Source organism: Phycodurus eques, chromosome 7, assembly GCF_024500275.1.
Source record: "Phycodurus eques isolate BA_2022a chromosome 7, UOR_Pequ_1.1, whole genome shotgun sequence".
In the NCBI taxonomy this organism is placed as follows: Eukaryota; Metazoa; Chordata; class Actinopteri; order Syngnathiformes; family Syngnathidae; genus Phycodurus; species Phycodurus eques.
This window is the reverse complement of record NC_084531.1, coordinates 4,534,155-4,556,834: the sequence shown is the minus strand read 5'-3', so window position 1 is coordinate 4,556,834 and position 22,680 is coordinate 4,534,155. Positions and strand designations below refer to the sequence as shown.

The following is a 22,680-nucleotide window of genomic DNA, read 5'->3' as shown; positions in this document are numbered from 1 at the left end:
TTGCAGAAAATAAGAGACATACTTCCCCCTGTGAAAACTGTCCAAGACAGAACTGTGAGGATGGCAGAAAACATCACTAGACAGCAGATTGAAGATATCAATTCAGCTTTGGCGTACGCAATCGCCTATGATGTATCCAAAGACGAAAATGACATTGAACAAATAGCGCTGTTCTGCCGATACGTGAGCGCTGCCGGGCCACAGGAACAAATAATTGAATTCATACCGCTAAAAGGCCAAACACAGGGGGAGGACACCTGTGAAGCTGTCTTGGACTGTTTAAAAACCAAAGAAATAAAGACCACCCACCTGGTGTCTGTGGCTACTGATGGGGCACCGTGTATAACGCAGAAGGGCTTTGCGACTTTAAATTAAAGGTTTTTTAGTACTTTAGGAACAGTCATCTTATCATCATAATAGGCTCCAGTCTTCTGGAATCCCCTACACGTGGATATTAGAGCTGCGACCTCAGTAGAAATGTTTAAATCCCAACGTAAGCCTTATTTTTACTCTTTGGCATTTAGTTAAAGTACACATAGGCCTGTTTCACTGCTGCTTGTCCTCTCTCCTCCCCCCTTCTCTCCTGCTCGGAGAGAGGGCTTAGTAAGGATGACCGAATCCGACGCTGTTGCTGTACTGATTCGGCATAGACCAACTGGGACGAGATCTGAACTGGACCACTTCCCCCGGAGTCTATGGAGGGTTCTGCTCCGACTGACCAGGACAGGTCCTGAGGCAGAACCACTTCCCCAAAGGCGTCTCTGCGGCACTTCCTCTCTTTAACAGATTCACTGCGATTGACGGCTTTAGAAGTAAAATATCCTTGTTAACTGGGAGGGCTGGGATGTACTCTTATGCCATCATAATTAACATTGTACAGCACTGTACTATGTGATAAATGTTGCCCACTCAACATCCATTGCAGCCTGGTCATCCTGGAAGGGGGATCCCGCCCCCCCAGCTGTGGTCATTTCTCAAGGTTTCTTTTTTTCCCCAAATGGGGTTTTGGGTTTTTCCTTGCCCGATTGGGGGGGTTTAGATTATGGGATGTTGTTAGTCATTGCAAACTGTGGCCCCGTGAATCCCTTTGAAACTATTTTGTGATATTGGGCTATACAAATAAACATGACTTGACATATTTCAGGATGTAAGAATGACATTAAAGACCCTGTAAAGTGACTTCAGAGCTTTGTTTCTCAATACATTATACATATTTGAAGATAATTTCTGAAAACTTGCAAAGAATGAGAACTACTGAATGTAGTACTCAATTGTGGAGATATAACTGTTTTTCACCATTTCAGGTTTTTTTCTCATATTTTGGGTGTGTGGGCCCAGTGACGCATTTGGAGCCCGGCATTAGTCGCTCCTCCCCCACTAGAGAAGAACATGAACACATTCGTTCGCATCAGCGATTATCCGGCTCACTTGTGACCTGCTGTTAGTTAGCTAGCTATGCCAACACCCCAAAAATGCATCTTCCCTACATATAGTCCACTGGCGTGGCTGTCTTAGATCGCCTTGTCAGCCATGAGCCCGCACACATCACACAGGGAAAGGCGGAATAGCGATGATGGGGGAATTTTATTTATTTATGTTTTAAGTCTGACTTGACAGCCACCAGAGTGTCAGCTGACGTTTCATGCTGGTGAAGCCAAATTAGAGAGCCTCGTTGGCGGCCATGTGTGCTTTACAGACAGAAGGCAAAAGAGTGGGGGGGGGGTGGTTTTCTGACAGGGTCTTTAACACGAATACCTCGATTTCAAGACGCAGAAAATCCCCATGACCGCCCAGTGGGATATATTCCAGCCACCGGAGGCTCGTTACCGTGGCGACGACAACAAGAGTCGATCGCGCCGACTGTAGTATAAGGACAAAATGGGGAAAAACCTGTGTTGGTGGTCACCGGTGCTAAGGACAGGAGAGGACGTTCGTTTAAGGATTGCTTGAGGTATGTTCACGTACTTTTAATACAATACGGCTTGCAAGCAGGCAACAAAATGTTATGTAGCCTAGCAAGCTACTGCTAGCACTGACGGTTGTACGTAAACACGTCGCCGTTCTATCGAATCATGCTCTAAAGTTTCGGTGTGGGTGAAGTAATTTAATTACAATAAAGTAATTTAATTACAGTAAGTTAGCACCCATTATTTCTGTCATGTTGTAATTTTGGTTGGACCTGACTGATTAGATTACACGATCTGACTAGAGCCGTGATATCCAACCTTTATGGAGCCAAGGATCATATTTCACAATTGAAAAATCTCACGGCACACCAACAAACAAAAATGTCAAAAAAAGTGGATACATTCATTACTGTATTTACTTCCTGCCATCTAATAGAAGACCACTCATTTGTTCTGTCTGTCACTATTCCTCACTGGCATAAATAGAGGAACAAATATTCATTATTTGTTGTAAATATATTTTTTTTCAGCAATTAAGTACACAAGTATATCCAGTAAATAATAAAAAAATAATAATAAACAAGTCATTTAAATAGACACATTCCTCCTTCTTGTAATCGGATCGGTGATCAGTTATCGATTTTTTTTAACTCGCTGATCGGCCCCAAAAATCCTGATCGTGTAAAGCCTAGTACAAAACAAAGTCTGGACAGTGACATGCACGTGTGCCATATTGTCACCCAGCATGACATAACGTCACTATGCAAAGCAATGCAACGCAATTGACTGTTTTCAAAATTTTACATATGTAAGGGATATTTTCCGCAGAGGCCTCACAATATTTCTATTTTATTTTAGTCTGGGATTATAATCACGGCCAGTTAGTGAACTACAAAAGAAATATGATGTGATTATTAAGACAAAATGAATTCATTATTCATCTTTTTAAAGAAATGTTGCTCGTGTTTGTTCAATTAAGATTTGATTAATATAAGGTTTACCTCTCACAGGCGTCATCTTTTTTTAATTTTTCAAGAAAAGATGCATCCGCAGAGTTAGGATGAGTGGAACAGTGTACAGCCACACGACCAACTATTTTGCCAAAAATCGCCAAAAATCCACTGAAAAAGGCCAAACATTGGCTGAGGCTAATGCGAGGCAATGCTGGGAAAAGAAACAACATGGCGTCCATAAACCATGTGACCTGGATTTAACCAATATGGAGCAGTGCGGTGAGTTCAAAGAGTGTCCACACTTTGTTTTCTATGGCTTTGATTCAGCAGACACATCCACATTCTTTGAGAGTGGAGAGAACGTCTCGATTTTTCAAAATTTTAAAGCCTTACGTTACATATGTGCCGATTTATCTAATCATTCAAATTTGGCAGCACTGTTAACAACACTCTTGTCTGTGGTGTGTCAAATTTACAAGACCAATTTATTTTACAGGTACTTTTAGGTTGTTGTTTTTATTGCTGTCAGATGCCAAAACAGTTCAAATCTGACCGGAACATTATGTAAGGCTTAAAAATGTTGTTGATTTTTAGGCTGTTGCCGTTTCCAATGTATGACTGAGTAAAATTACGATATCTGATTAATTGGATGATACATTTAAAAAATATAAAAAGAATAAAATAATTGATTTTGCGGTCCCATAAGCCTCACTACAATAACAATATGAATTACAGGAAGAACATTTGACCGTTTTACAATACTTTGTCCTTGAGTATTTGATTTACATCAGAGAGAAAAGTCAGCACAAATTGGCCAATTTTTGTTTGTTTGTTTGTTTGTTTGAATGCCATTACCTTTTTCCTATGTTGTAATGTTTTAATGTGTAAACATCGACAACAAATCGGCCAATATTTGCCAATTTGAAAAGGGCTAATATCGGCCGATTACATGGGACTGCCGATTAAGTCGGCCAGCCGATTAATCAGTCCGTGCCCTAGTTAAAAAGAAACTTCAATGAACGGTCAAGTAACGTTACCTGCCGTAGTGTCCTTAGCATCTCTGTGGCCTCGTCGTGTTTGCCCTGCTTGGCCATCAGCATCATCTCCTGGATCATTATAATACGCCGCTGGTAAGGCGGCGGGGTGGCACCGCGGCTCAGCCTGTCCCCTGACCTCAGCATGAGGGAGGCAAACAGGTCCCCTCGCTCCTTGGAGTTGGTCCGCCTCCAGCTGTGCTGAGGACTGGCTCCTCCAGCATCGTGGCCCTTGGTCTGTTTGCTCCCCATGTCGCTGTGTGAGGAGGAGCTGTGATAACAACAAGGCTGATCCCACCGGGCAGTCAGTCATGCAGACGCAGCCTTGGTAGATGTTTCCATCAGAGTGACTGCAGCGGATCACATCTTAATCAGTCTGGACACTTTAGGGGCGTTATACAGCACTGCCAGTAATGAAATCGGATTTAATCCGCATGGAAAAGGCATTGTCGTACGGAGAGTAGAAAACAAAACAATAACGCTAAACAGGAGGAAGTAGTTTGTGCAGCTCAAGTGGGGAAGAGGTCGGAGGATGCTGCCTGCAGCATGGCCGCTCAACACGAAGCCGACACACAGCGCTGAAGCCCACCGCAGTCCCCTGTCCCGAACAGAACTTCACCGCGGCACCACCTCGATTTACCTCCAGGGACGACGTGTCGTTGTGCTTCTGCTCCCATCTCATCTACCCAAACAGAGCCCCCTGTACCGGAGCGGAGGTGGGAGGGAGACGGTGGTGCAGGGAGCGGGGCATGACAATGTTTACGTCCACGGTTCACCGACGACCGTCTCTTCGTCGCCAATGTTCCACTCCTGCGCTCCCCCCACGGCCGCCAAATTCACCAGTCACCTGCCACAGAAAAGAACGCCGTGTAGCCTACGAGTGGCAAAGAGGCTGAGCGTCTGCCCGAGGAGGAGCGGGGGAGTACCTGCCTGCCCGCTTGGCTGCCTGGGTTGGGACTGAATTATGGATGACAGGAGTACTGCACGAAGCACGTCCGCCAGGCAGAGAGCACCGCCAAGTTTCCAGCGCTTTACAGAATGAGGCCTAGCTAAGGGCACAAATGATATAGATACTGTATATATAGTATTAAAAACTGATACAAAGTATGCCAGGCGCACGCTGAATGTACAAATCTTACCGTTTCAGAACTAGTAGACGCATTTATCAGTGGCGACTTTTCACTGTGGGTGTTGCTCCACGAGAGGTCACCGTGTTTTTAAATTCGTTTCATAATGTAATTAATGAGGAACACAATGTAACTGACGTAAATGTAATTGTACATGTATACATTTCCTCGTCAAAATTCGTAGACCTCCGTGTGGGTCTGACTTTGTCCGTTGCTAGTGTCCAGTCCCGAGTTTTGTTTTTCAAACAGGAGTGGGCGTGGTTAACACTGCCAATTTAATCATTAGCCTATGGGCAGTTATGATTGAGGCCTCTGAACCCTGCCTAGCAACAAGTGGGTAGACAAGACCAAGAAAAAGAATTCAAACGTTTTAACGTACGCAGTTTAATATACGTGAAATATTTCAGTGTTTTATGTGCGAAGTTTTGAATAAACTTGTTTTCACTTTGTCATTCTGTGTATAATTTGGTGTAATACTTTCATTTTATATTTTCAGAACAGGTTTGTAACATAAGAAAATATGGAAAAAGTGAAAGGGTACAAAATTACCTTGTTCATTGTGGCCTTTCCAGGGAGGTACAAAATATTGATAGCATATTGTATTGTTGTCTGTTATAATACAGTCAAAACACACGATCATAAAATCAGATTAGAATTAGAGAATATCTTTACGTGGCAGTCCAGTGTTCTTGTGGTTGGCAGGTCTCCCAGAGTTGAGATGAGTCCTGGATTCAAATCGCTGCTCCTGCCTTCCTGTGTTGAGTTAGCATGTTCTCCCTCGCTTGTGCAGTTTTTTTTTTTTTTTTTTTTTGCTGATAGGTCAGCTACCTTCCACATTCCAAAAACGTGCACAATAGGTTCATTGATGACTCTAAATCCGGGGTCACCAACCTTGTGCCAGTGGATGCTGGCCTGTTCCAAAAAATAACACATCAGTGATGGGACATTGTGATTTCCTAGGAATGTTAGAGAACTGATCATTTGAAAATGCAAAAACTGGCAGATTTATACTGTTGCATATTGATATTTGTTTCCTATATTGTAAAATCATTGATAGTTAAATAATTTGTAAAGTAATTGTATTCTGTCTTTGTTTCACGCAACGTCCCAACTTCCTGAAATTCGGGTTTGTACCTAAAAATATTTCAGTCTGTACTTTTTCCTTAAATCAGTACATTTACTGACATTTCTGTACCTCTACCCAGTTACAGAGGGCGAGTAATTTTGCCACCTCTGATCAAAATCATGAATTGTCAGAGTAATGGTAATCACAACTCACATGCACTTGATCTGACAAATATGTGGTGACACTTGATGGCAGCGAAACACATTACGATGTAACAATGTAACAAAACAGTATGTGCATGCATATCAAAACGTGCTAGTCAATGAGTATTTTTCAAAACATATTTGCCTTTTTATTACATTCCTATTTACAGTATTCCAACCATAGGAGTTTAGATTCACTTATCAAAGCGCAATAATGTAAGAGTCCTTTGCTTGTGTACCAAGAGTAATTTTGGCTCATTCAAAATCTTTCAAAGTCAAACCAGTGTCCTGAATGCAATACATCCTCTTTGTGTCAACAAGACGAAGAAATCTTTTTTTTTTTTTTACAGTGATGAAAATAGCCATTTTACACACTCTCACGCTGCAGGAGTGCTGCTGCCACCCTGCTTGCGTCATCTATGGTGCACTTCAGGTGTTAAAGATGGGGGGGGTGGACACTGCCTCTTGGTAGAAATTTCATTTTGATTTTGACACACACCATCTTCTTATACTTCAGTGATTCACAGTGGATGGGATTTAGACTCCATTCAAACAAAAGAAACTATCAGTGTGTGTATATTTTAAGTCCCCCCTTTCTACTCACTGGAGAAGTTAACCGCTGCCACTTTCACAGAGCACAGTACTTTTTAAAGAGGGTGAATACTGCGTGTGACACATTTGCACGTCGCTAGATTAACATCAGTCTGCAAAATGTATTTTCAATGATTACGTTTCCTCTGGTAATGTTTAACTGTTTAAAAAAAAAAAAAAAAAAGTTGTTACGCATGAACACTTTTTTAAACTGTTCAGACATCCCTCTTATTAAAAACAGTTAGGCATAGCTGAACAGAAAAGCAGTGTGAATAAATGTTAACATGAAAACAGGAATCAACACATTGTAGCATTATGTTTTCAATAACACCACCATGGGGAAGTCATCTGAGGCTCCACTGCAGTTCCTCTCTTTGGGAACACAACCTCAGCAGGCTACCACTCTGGTCAATACTTCAGCTATTTGATGCCAAACATGACCTGCTCTGGAGCAGAATTTTAATTTTTTTTCCCATGCTTGTTTCCCCCCACCGCCCCCTTCAGGTTGAGTCTGCTTTAAAACAAGTTAACCTTGCCACACTCACAACAATACACGTGGAAAATAGGAAATGTTAGTGTGCATTTGGAAGATCTAGAAAATGCTTTTATCGTCCCTTTCCTTAACCCAACCCATTTTTCTGATACTGAAGGCAGATGTAATGATAGGGTGGGGGCGACTACTCGCAGTTAGAATGTGTAGCCTGCAGGGGGGGCTTTATCATCTTTGTTGCTCTCCAGGGAGAAAGGAGGAATGCGAACATCGAAGTGGGAGCCATCAGTCCTCTCAATACGAAAGGTTCCCCTGAATGTAAAAATAGCCAGGAAATGATATTAATCACACAGAAGAGTGTAGAATAAAAATAGCTTCGGATAACATTGGCATTTACATTGTGTATAGAAGACACACTCACCACATGTGACCACTGGGGGCTTGTAGAGAGACATGGCTGCTGTACTGAAATGCTGGTTGCTCTTTGGACAGCACTGGCTCCTTCAAGCACACAACATGCCCACAATGAAAATATTGTACAAAGGATGTGTTGCAAATAAAAGCAATTATCTTGTTTGAGAGTGACTAAAGCAGTACGTGCATATTGACAAGCAGGCCTAATTTGAGCGTTTTTCCTACCTTTCTGATTAAAGTCAGCAGAGGCCAAATTCTCAGTTGTCTCTCAAAGATTAGCCTGACCAATTACCCCGTGGTGTGGGTGTTAAGACCAGTGTTACTTTACTGATTACTTGATTTCAAAAGTAACTAAGAAAAAAAGTAACTAGTTACTTTCAGCAGTTGCCAAGTGGCAGGAATATCACTTATCCACAGTACAAAAAAAAGCATTAACTTAACCGTACCAATTACTTGGTAATGTACGCCACACAAGTTAGAGAATGATATCATCAACATGAACCAATAACTTAATAACTTAAGCACTTGCTACGTGACGTCAGCCGTGCAGCACGTTAAACCAGCTCACAGTCCGGACTACAGACGAACTTGAAACTTCTCACTTTTCATTGTAAATATTATTTAAGATAAGTATTGTAAGTCCTTTAGCGTGTCAGTCCTTAACGTCCATGACCGATTTATGACCGTGCACTTTGGTATGAATAGAGGCGGGGTACACGCTGAACTGGCCGCCAGCCAATCGCACCGTACACACAGAAAAACAACCAATCGCAGTCACAGACAATTTAGAGTCTTCAATGAATGCATGTTTTTGGGATGTGGAAGGAAACTGGTATACCTGGACAAAACCCGTGCAGGGACAGGGAGAACATGCAAACTCCACACCGGCGATGCCGGATTTGAACCCAGGTCCTCAGATTGGTTGGTCAGACAGGTTGTGAGGCAGATGTGCTAACCAGTCGTCCACTGTGCCGCCTCATTTTACCATGAAAAAAATAAAAACCGACACACACCCTTGCGGTGGATGGATTAACTACACCCAGGATGTCTCAAAATCAGGATTGTTTGTGATTGCTCAATAAAACCACATTTTTGGGCAATTTATGGTTGACAACGTGCTGGAAATGACGTATACAGTGGGTACGGAACGTATTTCCATTTGCTAAAATCATTAATTTTTTCCGCAATGTACAATCCCAATTCCAATGAAGTTGGGACGTCGTGTTAAACATGAAAACAGAATAGAATGATTTGCAAATCATGTTCAATCTATATTTAATTGAATACACTACAAAGATATTTAATGTTCAAACTGATCAACTTTATTGTTTTTAGCAAATAATCATTAATTTAGAATTTTATGGCTGCAACAGGTTCCAAAAAAGATGGCACAGGGTCATGTTTACCACTGTGTTACATCAGTGGCCACTGTGCTCTTAGGAACCTTAAGTGCAGCAGAATTAATTTTTGTAACCTTGGCCAGATCTGTGCCTTGCCACAATTCTGTCTCTGAGCTCTTCAGGCAGTTCCTTGGACCTCCTGATTCTCATTTGCTCTGACATGCACTGTGAGCTTAAGGTCTTATATAGACAGGTGTGTGGCTTTCCTAATCAAGTCCAATCATCCATCCATCCATTTTCTGAGCCGCTTCTCCTCACTAGGGTCGCGGGCGTGCTGGAGCCTATCCCAGGTATCATTGGGCAGGAGGCGGGGTACACCCTGAACTGGTTGCCAGCCAATCGCAGGGCACATACAAACAAACAACATTCACACTCACATTCACACCTACGGGCAATTTAGAGTCCCCAATTAATTTTTGGGATGTGGGAGGAAACCAGAGTGCCCGGAGAAAACCCACGCAGGCACGGGGAGAACATGCAAACTCCACACAGGCGGGACCAGGGATTGAACCCCGCTCCTCAGAACTGTGAGGCTGACGCTCTAACCAGTCGGCCACCGTGCCGCCTCAAGTCCAATCAGTATAATCAAACACAGGTGGACTCCAATGAAGGTGTAGAACCATCTCAAGGATGATCAGAAGAAATGGACTGCACTCGAGTTAACAATGAGTGTCACAGCAAAGGGTCTGAATACTTATGGCTGTGTGATATTTCAGTTTTTCTTTTTTAATCTGCAAAAATTTCAACAATTCCGTTTGTTTCTGTCAATATGAGGTGCTGTGTGTACATTCAGGGGAAAAAATAAATTATTTTAGCAAATGCATGATTTTGTAAGTTTACCCGCTGAAAAAGACATGAACGATCTATAATTTTAATGGTCGGTGTATTGTAACAGGGAGAGACGAACAAAAGGTTCCAATTATTTCGCAATTCATTGAGGCACATAAGTATTTTACTCCAAAACATGAATTGGTACTTAGTGGAGTACGGTTTGATGGCCAGTACAGAGGTCAGATGTTTCTTATAATTGATCACCGTGTTTGCAGACATCTTGGGAGGAATTTTGGACCACTCCTATTTGCAGATCCTCTCCAAATCCTTAAGGTTTCGAGGCTGTGCCCTGGCAACGCAAAGCTTCAACTCCCTCCACAAATTTTCTATAGTATTTAGGTCTGGAGACAGGCTAGGCCACTCCATGACCTTAATGTGCTTCTTCTTTAGCCACTCTTTCATTTCCTTGGCTTTGTGCTTTGGGTCATCGTCATGCTGGAAGCCCCACCCATGACACTATTTAAGTTTTCCTGGCTGAGAGGAGGAGGTTGTCTCCCAGGACTTCACAGCACAAGGCTCCATCCATATTTTCCTCGATGCGGTGAAGTTGACCTGTCCCCTTTGCAGAGAAACCCCCCAAAGCATAACGCTTGACGGCGGGGGTGTTGTTCTTCAGGTCATAGTTTGAATTCCTCTTCGTACAAAGACAGAGAGTCTAATTGATTCCAAACAGCTAAATTTTTGTCTCATCTGACCACATCACCGTCTCCTAATAATTCTCTGAATCATTCAAGTGTTCATTGGCAAACTTCAGACGGGCCTGTACGTGTGTCTTCTTGAGCAGGGGGGACCTTACAGGCGCTGTAGGACTTGAATCCATTACGGCGTAGTGTGTTACCAATGTTTTTCTTGGTGACTGGTCCCAGCTGCCCTGAGACCATTAACAATGGTCTCTGGGCTCATGCCTCACTTTTCTCATGATGACTGATATGCCGCGAGGTGAAATCATGCGAGGAGTCCCAGACCTGGGAGATTGGCAGTCATTTTATGTTTACTTCATTTTATAATTACTGCGCTAACAGTTGTCAGGTCGACAATCTTGTCCCTGATGTCCTTAGAAAGTTCTTTGGTCGTGTCCATGATGGAGAGGTTTGTGTCTGATTGACTGATTCTGTGGACAGGTGTCTTTATACTGGTAACAAGTTGAGATAAGTGTCTTTCATACAGCTAACGAGTTTAGATTAGAAGTACTTACTTAAAGTGAGAGGACGACTCTGTGGGAGCCAGAATTCTTTATTCTTGGTTGGGGATCAAATACTTATTTCACTCCATGAAATGCAAATATATTTTTATCTTTTTTTAATGTGATTTTCTGGATTTTCTTTCAGAAGCTCTGTCTCTCACTGTTAACATAAACCTACCCTTCAAATTATAGCCCGATCATGTCTTTGTCAGTGGGTGAACTTATAAAGTCAGTGAGGGATAAAATAATGATTTATTCCACTGTAACTGTTGTAAACCACAAATATCCAGTGGCCATAAAAAAATCCTGTGAAGCTACATATTTCCCAGACTGCACTGCACCATCCATCCATCCATTTTCTACCGCTTATCCGGGTAGGGTCGCGGGGGCAGTAGCTTTAGCAGGGACGCGCAGACTTCCCTCTCCTCAGCCACTTCATCCAGCTCTTCCGGAGGGATCACGAGGCGTTCCCAGGCCAGCCGAACGACGTAGTCTCTCCAGCGTGTCCTGGGTCGTCCCCGGGGTCTCCTCCTGGTGGGACGTGCCCGGAACACCTCACCGGGGAGGCGTCCGGGACGCATCTGAATCTGATGCCCCAGCCACCTCATCTGGGTCCTCTCGATGTGGAGGAGCAGCGACTCTACTCTGAGATCCTCCCGGATGACCGAGCTTCTCACCCTATCTCTAAGGGAGAGCCCGGACACCCTGCGGAGGAAACTCATTTCGGCCGCTTGTATCCAGGATCTTGTTCTTTCGGTCACGACCCACAGCTCGTGACCATAGGTGAGGGTACGAACGTAGATCGACCGGTAAATTGAGAGCCTCGCCTTTCGGCTTAGCTCCTTCTTTACCACAACGGATCGATACAAAGTCCGCATCACTGCAGACGCTGCACCATCTCCCGTTCCATTCTTCCCTCAGTCGTGAACAAGACCCCAAGATACTTGAACTCCTCCACTTGGGGCAGGATCTCATCCCCGACCTGGAGAGGGCATCCCACCCTTTTCCGACTGAGGACCATGGTCTCAGAGTTGGAGGTGCTGATTCTCATCCCAGCCGCTTCACACTCGGCTGCGAACTGCTCCAGTGAGAGTTGGAGGTCAAGGCTTGATGAAGCCAACAGAACCACATCATCTGCAAAAAGCAGAGATGCAATACTGTGGCCACCAAACCGGATCCGCTCTACGCCTCGGCTGCGCCTAGAAATTCTGTCCATAAAAGTTATGAACAGAATCGGTGACAACCTTGGCGGAGTCACACCCTCCGATCCCCCTTCTTAAAAAGGGGGACCACCACCCCAGTCTGCCAATCCAGAGGGACTGTCCCCGATGACCATGCGATGTTGCAGAGGCGTGTCAAACAGGACAGCCCCACGACATCCAGAGCCTTTAGGAACTCCGGGCGAATCTCATCCACCCCCGGGGCCCTGCCACCGAGGAGCTTTTTAACTACCTCGGTGACCTCAAACCCAGAGATAGGAGAGCCCGCCTGAGAGAACCCAGACTCTGCTTCCTCATGGGAAGGTGTGTCGGTGGAATTGAGGGTCTTCGAAGTATTCTCCCCACCACTGCACCATTGAAATGTTCAATTAATGCCGTAATAGGGACGTTAATTCTGGTTGTTCATGTGTGTTCACGTAACCAGAAGTTTGTTGATTGTGTGATTTATTTCACATTTATGGTTGCACTGTTTTTTTTAGGAAACGGTGACTTTAGGTTGTGTGTGAAATAGTAACCTCTAACCCAACAACCCAACAGGGCAATTACAGTTGAAATCAAGACTCAGTAATTCCTGAGTAACAGTATCTTTGCACAAATTATCTTATTGTTACTCATTATAAATATTGCTACTGTTGTTTTAGTTATAATTTACTGCATTGTTGTTATTAGAATTACTTTCTGCGTGTAATGTATGAGTGTAATTACAGTTAAAAGTCAGCTCTGCCTGATTACTGTTGATTAGAAATAGTTTAATTAGCAGCATGTTCTAGTTAATTCAGCAGAAAATGCCTGTTTAATTTACTACTTAAAACTGTAAAGTTGAACATTTTATGCTTTAAATTACAGTGTATTCTTTAAATAAATAAATAAAAAATACCAGATTTTTTCTGTATGATTTAAGGGAATTTTGTTTAATTTTTTACCTTATATTTTACAGAAAAGTCTGGCAACCCAGCTGCCAGATCTTTTCCGTAAAACTTACCGATTTTTTTTTAATAGTATACATAACCCTGGGATTTAGCATCGTGTTACAATCTGAGATGTGTGTGTGAGTTGCTCTGACCCTGCCCACCACGCCACGACCTCGGACAGTCTCCAGGGTTCCAGACAGGCTGAAGATCCTCCAGTGTCTCTCTCTTAGCTGAACTACCTCATTGCCCATGTTCTCCAAACGGATGCAGTATCGCCACTTAAAGGATGACACACAGTTAACACACACACACATGTCAGTGTATTACAGTGGATAGAAAATATGACCACGCACCCCTAAGTAAAAGGCCAACTATTCTTCGTAAAAGATCAGAATTTAAGTTAGGTCAATTTGAAAAAGCTCTACTTCTACTTCTCTCTGGTACTGTTTTTAACTGGTTTAGCTCTTATCTACAGTGGCCTGGAAGTGCAAAACAAAAACAAAAGCCAAAACACATTTACATTTCAGAAAACAAATTAACACAAACCCACAATTATTTTATTTGGGACGGGCATCTCGTCACATCTGCGTAGCCTACCCTTCCCGCGATGCAGGAGCCAATCATGTTGAAGCGGGGCGGGTCTTGCCGAGAAAGGGTGTGGGACTTCTAAGAATGTCTGTGAAATAGGATGTTCCCTTTCCGGGTTGTCTCAATTGTAATTTGTTTCGTGTTTTGCAAAAGTGTTTCTGCTCTTGTTAATGTGTTTTCTGAAATGTAAAAGTGTTTCGGCTTTTGTTCATTTGTTTTCTGAAATGTAAAAGTCTTTCACAATTTGTTATAGTTTTACACTTCCAGGCCACCGTACTTCTCTCACAGATCTGAGTTTCTTTGTAGGTTTGGATACACATTCCTCCAGAACGCATAAAATTGAGTGTGGAGTGCCCCACAGGTAAAATGTAGGTCCAATTATTTTTAATCTCTACATACTTCCCTTTGGCGACGTCATCAGGAGACAGCATCAGCTTCCACAGTTACACAAGTGTACATCACTGTCTCCTGATGAAACAGGGCCAATTGATATCCTTCTTAAATGTATTTTAGATATTAAGTCAAGGATGGCAGTGAATTTCCTACAGCTCAAACAGGACAAAGAGAGACAGAGGTTTTGTTATCGGTTTTGAAGACAGGAAAGGGGGAAAACAAAAAAAAAAAACTAAACTAAACTTTTAGCAAAACTACAAAATTTTAAACTCTCACAATGTGTTAAAAATCTGGGTGTCATTTTTTACTCAAGAATGTAAAGAAGATAGGTTTTTACAATCGTAAGAATATAGCCAGAGCCCGCCCATTTCTCTCTCAGGCTAACACGGAGGTGCTGATGCATGCTTTTATCTCCTGTTGCTTAGACTACTGCAATTCCCTGCTCTCTGGTCTTCCCAAAAATAACTACTCCAGAACTCAGCTGCTACAACTACTCCAGAACTCAGCTGCTTGTGTGCTGACGAAGACCAAAGAGCTGGAGCACGCTACACCAGTTTTAAAATCAACGCATTGGCTCCTCATGTGCTTCACGATCAATTTTAAACTTCTTTTATTAGTTTTTGAATGTCTCAAAGGTCTTGGGGCATCATATCTAGCCGATATGCTTTTATCTTATCAATCCTCACGGGTCCTGAGGACCTCTGGCAGTGGCCTTTTAATCATTCCAAATACCGTTACTCATTTTTATTTTACACATTTCACTTATTTATTCATTTACCTATTTATTCATTGCTTATTTTACTCATTTATCAGTGTATTTATTTTTATCTTATATTTTATTATCCTTTCTAATATCTCTTATTGTCCTTTAGCTTTTATCCTGTTTTCTTGTTTGTTTTTCTAAAATAGTTTTTTAGTCTTTTTAAGTTTTATTCCACCATCTCCTCATTGCAGCCTCCACACTGGGGGTCTCCGTACAATGTGGGTAGTCCCACCCAGTCTACCCCAGTCGTGGTGATTTCTGTGGTAGCGTCCTCTGTGGTTGCGAGTTGTGGCACCTCTTGATGTGGATGGCTCCCACAGGTTGTCTTTTCTAGCCTGGATCATCAGTGCCTTGTCGTGTAGCCATGTCTCTATACGACTGCTGTACTGTTAGTCAACAGTTGCTGTGTCTGTATGTTTGGGTATGTCTGCTCGTATGGGTGGGTCTGCATTTATCTGTGGGGATAGTAGGGGCGGTTTTTTTGTATTCATCTTGTGATTTTAATTATCTTATCTCTGTGAAACACTTCGGGTCGCATGTTCTATGTATGAAAAGTGCTATACAAATAACATGAGTTGATGATTTATTTTTATTTTTTTTTATACACAAGGGGGGATATGATTAAGTTGATGCACTAAAATTATCCAGAGGGTAGTTAGTGTTATTAATTTATTTTGGGGGCCTATGTACGTAGAGTATAATTGTTCAATTATTTTCTCCCACTCACCCAGTATACATGAGAATTCTGGCCTTCCTGAATAAAGAGAGAAAGAATCACAATTAATATTTATGACTTTTAGACTTCCTCTATCAAAACAGATACAGTCGAAACCAGTTTACAGGTATATCTGAAGAAATTTAAGTGTAAAAAGCTTAATTCAGTTAGGTAGTTCGATTCAAAAAGTGAAACCATACACACAGTGAAATATTTCATGATTTTTTAAAATGTTAATCATTTTGATAATTATAGTTCACAGCAAACGTAAACCCAAAGTTTTCCATTGCTAGAAACTAGAATATTACATCATCAAGAAACACTAAAAATCCTGGCCCATTCCTTCTGACATTCCTTCTAACTGAGCCAAGTTTGTAGGCCACCTTGCCCCCACATGCCTTTTCAAGTCTGCCCATAAATTTTCAATGGTACTGAAAGCGGAGCTTTGTGAGGGCCACAACAAAACATTGACTTTGTTATACTGAAGCCACTTTGTAATCAGTCAGGCAGTATGTGTTGGGTCATTGCCCATTTGGAAGACCCATTTGCGCCTGGCTGATGTCTTGAGATGTTGCTTCAGTATTTCCATATGTTCTTTTACTCATGATTCCATCTACAGTTGGGCAAAAAAGTATATATATACATTTTAATTTTTTTGCAGGCCAAACATGTTTTAAACTGAGTGTCACAAACTAATCATGAACTAAACTCAAAGCACTTGCACAGGTTTCCCCAGGTGTCATTAAATTGTTTCAGTTTGGTTCAATTGTCTCAGGTGGTTTCAATAGGGGGATGACTGCAGAATTGAAAAACTTGCCAGAAGACCATCATTGATACCCTCCATAGGATGGGTAAGCAAAAACGTTCATGGCTAAAGAGGCTGGCTGTTCACAGAGTGCTGTGTCCAAGCATATCAATACACCATCATATATATACACCGGCGCGGAGGCGTGGCTTTAGTGTCCTCCTACACGCAGCCTCCCCTGTCCTTAGCCACGTCCGCTTTTCCTCGGTGTAAGCCGCCTGTCGGCAGGAAATGGTAAAAAAATAACAACAAAAAAAGTCAAGTGGAGCGCTCATCACATAACATTTATAGATGTTGGCACTCGGTGCACACATAAGGCGCGCCGCATTATAAGGCGCCCCATCCATTTTGGAGAAAATTAAAGACTTTTAAGTGCGCCTTATGGCCGTGAAAATACGGTAGACTTCATTGCTTGGTTCCTGCTCTGTTATGCACTGCCCACTATGAAACCATGTATAGACAGGTGTGCCATTCCAAATGATGTTCAATCAACTGAACTTACCACCCATTCAAGTTGTAGAAGCATCTCAAGGATGATCAGTGGAAATCAGATGCACCCGAGCTTAAGTTTGAGTGTCATAGAAGAGGGTGTGAATACTTATGTACCTATTATGTTTGAATGTTAAACATTTTCATAAATTTAAACAAATGTCTGAAAATCTGTTTTTACTTTGTCGTTATGGGATATTTTATGTAGATTTGTAGACTATGCACAAATCAGATTTAGAATAAGTCTGTAACACCAAAATGTGGAAACATGAAGGGGTGTGAATACTTTCTGGTGGCACTGTCTGTTGACATACAAATATTAGGGCTAGCATTAGCTAGCAAATTATGTTGCCTGCTTGCGAGCCATATTTAAAGTACGTGAACATTACCCCAAGGTCTTCTTGGACGTCCTGAAGTAGGCCAGCTGTTTGAAGGGTTATAATTTACTATAAAGTAAATTATAAAAAAAAAAAAATAACAAAAAAAAATTATAAATTTACTATACTATAAAGTTTAACTTCGGTGCTAATCTTATTAGCATGTCTAGCTTTTCTTATCACCGTATTCTTTTGTTTGTTTGTGTTATTTGTTTAATTATGTTTTACAGTAAACAACAGCTGGGAGTGAGAAACAAGTTAAAGCAAGAACGTTTTGCCTCATTTGGAGGATTTTTTGCGAGCCCTATTTAAAGTCCGATTGTGATTGGTAGACTGATGTGCGCAGTACATCTTGGGTACCCAAGTTCTTTTCCCACTACATTGACAGGACCTTTGCAATGTAACTATCGCGCATGCGTACATCGCGATGACGATGAACAAACAATATATCGTGCAGCCCTACAGTTCAATTTTAGTTTCGTATGACATGACATGTCCCCAAAAATTAAGGACTTTGTGCTTGTGTACTTTTGCAAACTAATCTGTCTTTTTAATGTTTCTTTTGGAGTAATAACGGAGTGGCCTTTCAGGCCCTGTAGGTATAGTACTCATTTCACTGTGGATAATGACATACTCGTCCTAGCTTCAGAAAGCATCTTCACAAGGTCTTTTGCAATTATTTTTGGGTTGATATGCACATTTCAGACCAAAGCACGTTAATTTCTGTGACACAGAACCTGTCTCTTTACTGAGTGGTAAGATGGCTGGACATTCCCATTGTGTTTATACCGATATAATTGTTTGAACAGATGAAAGTGGCAACTTCAGGCATCGGCAGATTGCACCCCAGGATGAACCAGACTTGTGCAAGTCCACAATTCTCTTCCTGATATCTTAGCTGATTTCTTTTGACTTTCCCGAGATGTTACACAAATAATCAAGTATGTTTCAGGGGTGCCTTCAAATACATCCACAAACTCAAATGTCAATAAACCTAAAAGTTGCTTCCAAAGACATGACATCATCTGCGTTTTCCCAAATTGTTTAAAGCGCAACCAAGCTCGTTGCGATTGGCTGGCGACCAGTTCAGGGTGCACCCCGCCTTTCGCCCGAGAGCTGGGATAGGCTCCAGCACGCTGCGACCCTAGTGAGGATAAGAGGTACAGAAAATAGATGGATGGACAACCAAGCTCATTTTCGTGTTTTGTTTCTTAATACATTAAATAAGTTTGAAAACTTGCAAAGACAAAGAACACCATAGTACTGAATTGTTGAGATAGGGCTTAAAACAAAATTTTCCTGATTTAGTGGGCGGGGCTAAAAACTAGCCCCATGACATCACGGGGCTGATGCGTATACCCCACTATATAAAAATCAAAACACCCATACAGTGGCCCTTCGGTGGAATTGTACTTCCTTGTTCATAAATAATTTCACCCAGTTCTACCAGAATAGCGTGCAATTGGCCATGAAACTATTCCCACAACTTGAAAAAAAAAGATTTCTCTGAAGTGTAATGTGTTTTGCGTTATTTGGGCAACGTGTCTTGCCGTCTGGCACCCATGCATGTTGTGTTGCGAGGCAACGGTAAAATGGACGAGATCCCCTGCCCCGCGGGCCATTGCCAGCGGTTACAGAAGACGCTGGAGGTCCAGCACAACAGTGTTAGTGCTGTTAGCCACAAAGCCTCCTTCTCTCCTCCTCAACCAGCGAATTCATCTAGGGGGACCGGAGAGCATCGCGTGGCTTTGGCCGCTTATGGAGCACTATTCTGTGGCCAGAGAAGTGAGTTGTCTGCTGAATTTTAAAGGAGGGAAAATTGTCCTGGTGGCACAGTCTATGGTCATTATGCCAGCTCAGAGGCTGCTTCTCTGCAGCCCGTGAGAGTGTGTGATATGTAGGTCACTACCCAAAACACCATCATGACCACAGTAAAACATCATCATGAGGGTCCAATGACAGCTTCTAACGTGGGTTTTGGTGCATGTTCGTTATTTACCCTCATGCCCATGTAGAAGGGGATGACGGTGACCCGGATGTTCTCAGTGGTCTCCCTGTGGACGTCCGAGAGCTCCAACCAAGGGTGATTCTTTTCCTGCCATGCTTTTAGGGTGTCTCTGGCGATGAAAGGAGGAGCTACAGTGGACAGAGAAAGTAAAGTTAACTGAGGAACAAAGCTAGATCAAATAAGATGAGATAAATGACCAAGTTACTAGAATTAGGAAGTAAACAAGAATGCAAACATGAAAAAAGGCAAACAACCTTGTAGGATTAAGAGAGACATTAGACTGGGGGTGAGGGTTTACATTTGGCAGGGTTATACATGAGGAAACGTTCAAACAGCTCGTGATGGATGGGGTTCTGCTCAGCAGAGTTGTAGGGCAGGATGTCTTCATGGCTCACATAGTCCAGACCTGATAGAAAGAGAGACCAAAAAAATATAAAAAAATGTAGAGTTTTCTTAAACTAAGGTGGGTGACATGTTTAACTGGGCTTGCTTTGGTCTGACTTTAATATCATGCGGTGCTATTCAGAAATGAGACAGATGACAGATGGCAAAGGTGAATACCTGGGATGGCGTACAGTGCTCTGCTGTCATCATGGTTAGCCAGAAACGTCACCGCCTCCGTCTGGGACCTCTGGGACTGTCAAAAGCAACATTAACTAACATTCATCAATACAAGGTATAAATAAGTAAACAGGGTCCCAAGGTTTTGCTTTTGGCTTGAACCATCCATCCATCCATCCATCGGATCGGTGCAGCGTCTGCAGTGATGCGGGCTTTGTATCGATCCGTTGTGGTAAAGAAGGAGCTAAGCCGAAAGGCGAAGCTCTCGATTTACCGGTCGATCTACGTTCCTACCGTCACCTATGGTCACGAGCTGTGGGTCATGACTGAAAGAACGAGATCCCGGATACAAGCGGACGAAATGAGTTTCCTCCGCAGGGTGTCCGGGCTCTCCCTTAAAGATAGGGTGAGAAGCTCTGTCATCTCAGAGTAGAGCCATTGCTCCTTCACATCGAGATGAGCCAGATGAGGTGGCTGGGGCATCTGATTCGGATGCCTCCCGGATGCCTCCCTGGTGTGGTGTTCCGGGCACGTCCCACCGGGAGGAGACCCTGGGGACGACGCAGGACACGCTGGAGAGACTACATCCTTCGGCTGGCCTGGGAACGCCTCGGGATCCCCCCGGAAGAGATGGATGAAGTGGCTGGGGAAAGGGAAGTCTGGGCTTCCCTGCTAAAGCTACTACCCCCGCGACCCGACCTCGGATAAGCGGTAGAATATGGATGGATGGATGGGTGCCAAGGTTTTGCTCTTGGCTTGAACAAACATCAGAATCAACATTTTGATGCATGTAAACAACAACTGTGCACATGTTCACATTATTAGTTTGATGCTATCTTTTTGAATGACCAACAGTACACAGCCCGGTCAATTTGATTACAATACAATTCCTCAGGGTATTTATCTAAAGACACTGCACATGGTCACCGATAATGGCAACATTTTTAATGAGGCAATGGGCACCTGACTATCACAGTACCTGTCACATTCTAAAACAGACATGGATGAGGCAAGGAAATGTTGTTGTTTGCAATGTACAACCACTAGTTGACAGTAAATCCCACGCACGGCTCCATGTGACTCATGAGACAAACTAATGACATTAATGAAAAAAAAAAAAAAAATATATATATATATATATATATATATATATATATACACATACATACACACATACATACATATATACACACACACACATACATACATGTATACATACACACACATACATATATATACACATATACATACATACATATATCCACATACATACATACATGTATATACATACATACATAAATGTCTATACATACATACATGTATATACATACATACATGTATATACATACATACATAAATGTCTATACATGTATATACATACATGCATGCGTGTATATACATACATGCATGCGTGTATATACATACATACATGTATATACATATATACATACATACATACATGTATACACATACATACATACATACATGTATACACATACATACATGTATGTATACACATACATACATACATGTATATATACACACACATACATACATACATATATACACACATACATACATACATGTATATACATACATGTATATACATACATACATAAATGTCTATACATGTATATACATACATGCATGCGTGTATATATACACATGCGTGTATATACATGCATGTATATACATACATGCGTGTATATACATACGTGTATATACATACATGCGTGTATATACATACGTGTATATACATACATGCGTGTATATACATACGTGTATATACATACATACGTGTATATACATACATACGTGTATATACATACGTGTATATACATACATACGTGTATATACATACGTGTATATACATACATACGTGTATATACATACGTGTATATACATACATACATGTATATACATACGTGTATATACATACATACATGTATATACATACGTGTATATACATGCGTGTATACACATACATACATGCATGTATACACATACATACATGCATGTATACACATACATACATGCATGTATACACATACATACATGCATGTATACACATACATACATACATGCATGTATACACATACATACATACATGCATGTATACACATACATACATACATGCATGTATACACATACATACATACATGTATGTATACACATACATACATACATACATACATACATGTATACACACATACATACAAGTATATATACACATACATACATGTATACACATACATACATACATAAATGTCTATACGTGTATACACATACATGCGTGTAGATACATGCATGTATACACATACACACACACATACATGCATGTATACACACACACATACATGCATGTATACACACACACATACATGCATGTATACACACACACATACATGCATGTATACACACACACATACATGCATGTATACACACACACATACATGCATGTATACACACACACACACATGCATGTATGTATACACACACACACACACACATGCATGTATGCATACACACACACACACACACATGCATGTATGCATACACACACACACACACATGCATGTATGCATACACACACACACACACATGCATGTATGCATACACACACACATGCATACACACACACATACATACAT

At 41.9% G+C, this 22,680-nt stretch overlaps 2 protein-coding genes across 6 annotated transcripts in view; both read right to left on the bottom strand.

Moving 5' to 3' along the window:
- lrrc75a (leucine rich repeat containing 75A) overlaps positions 1-6,325 on the bottom strand; it is a 45,482-nt gene extending 39,157 nt beyond the window's left edge. Inside the window, exons 1-3 of one of the 4 annotated variants that reach the window (XM_061681036.1) lie at positions 5,034-6,325; positions 4,535-4,943; positions 3,898-4,244 (exon numbers count right to left, since the gene is read on the bottom strand). In XM_061681036.1, coding sequence (XP_061537020.1) covers positions 3,898-4,146 — 249 coding nt within the window. In that variant the 5' untranslated portion in view covers positions 4,147-4,244; positions 4,535-4,943; positions 5,034-6,325. Of the gene's footprint in view, positions 1-3,897; positions 4,944-5,033 lie in introns of all 4 variants that reach the window. The other 3 variants (XM_061681037.1, XM_061681035.1, XM_061681034.1) reach the window with 3 other exon arrangements.
- Positions 6,326-6,414: 89 nt separating this feature from the next.
- The window catches only part of poldip2 (polymerase (DNA-directed), delta interacting protein 2), a 30,390-nt gene continuing 14,124 nt past the window's right edge, over positions 6,415-22,680 (bottom strand). For both annotated transcript variants that reach the window (XM_061681038.1, XM_061681039.1), the window contains exons 5-11: positions 20,030-20,105; positions 19,767-19,874; positions 19,460-19,596; positions 15,802-15,828; positions 13,483-13,608; positions 7,793-7,872; positions 6,415-7,683 (exon numbers count right to left, since the gene is read on the bottom strand). In XM_061681038.1, the coding sequence (XP_061537022.1) occupies positions 7,569-7,683; positions 7,793-7,872; positions 13,483-13,608; positions 15,802-15,828; positions 19,460-19,596; positions 19,767-19,874; positions 20,030-20,105 (669 nt within the window). In that variant the 3' untranslated portion in view covers positions 6,415-7,568. The remainder of the gene's footprint in view (positions 7,684-7,792; positions 7,873-13,482; positions 13,609-15,801; positions 15,829-19,459; positions 19,597-19,766; positions 19,875-20,029; positions 20,106-22,680) is intronic.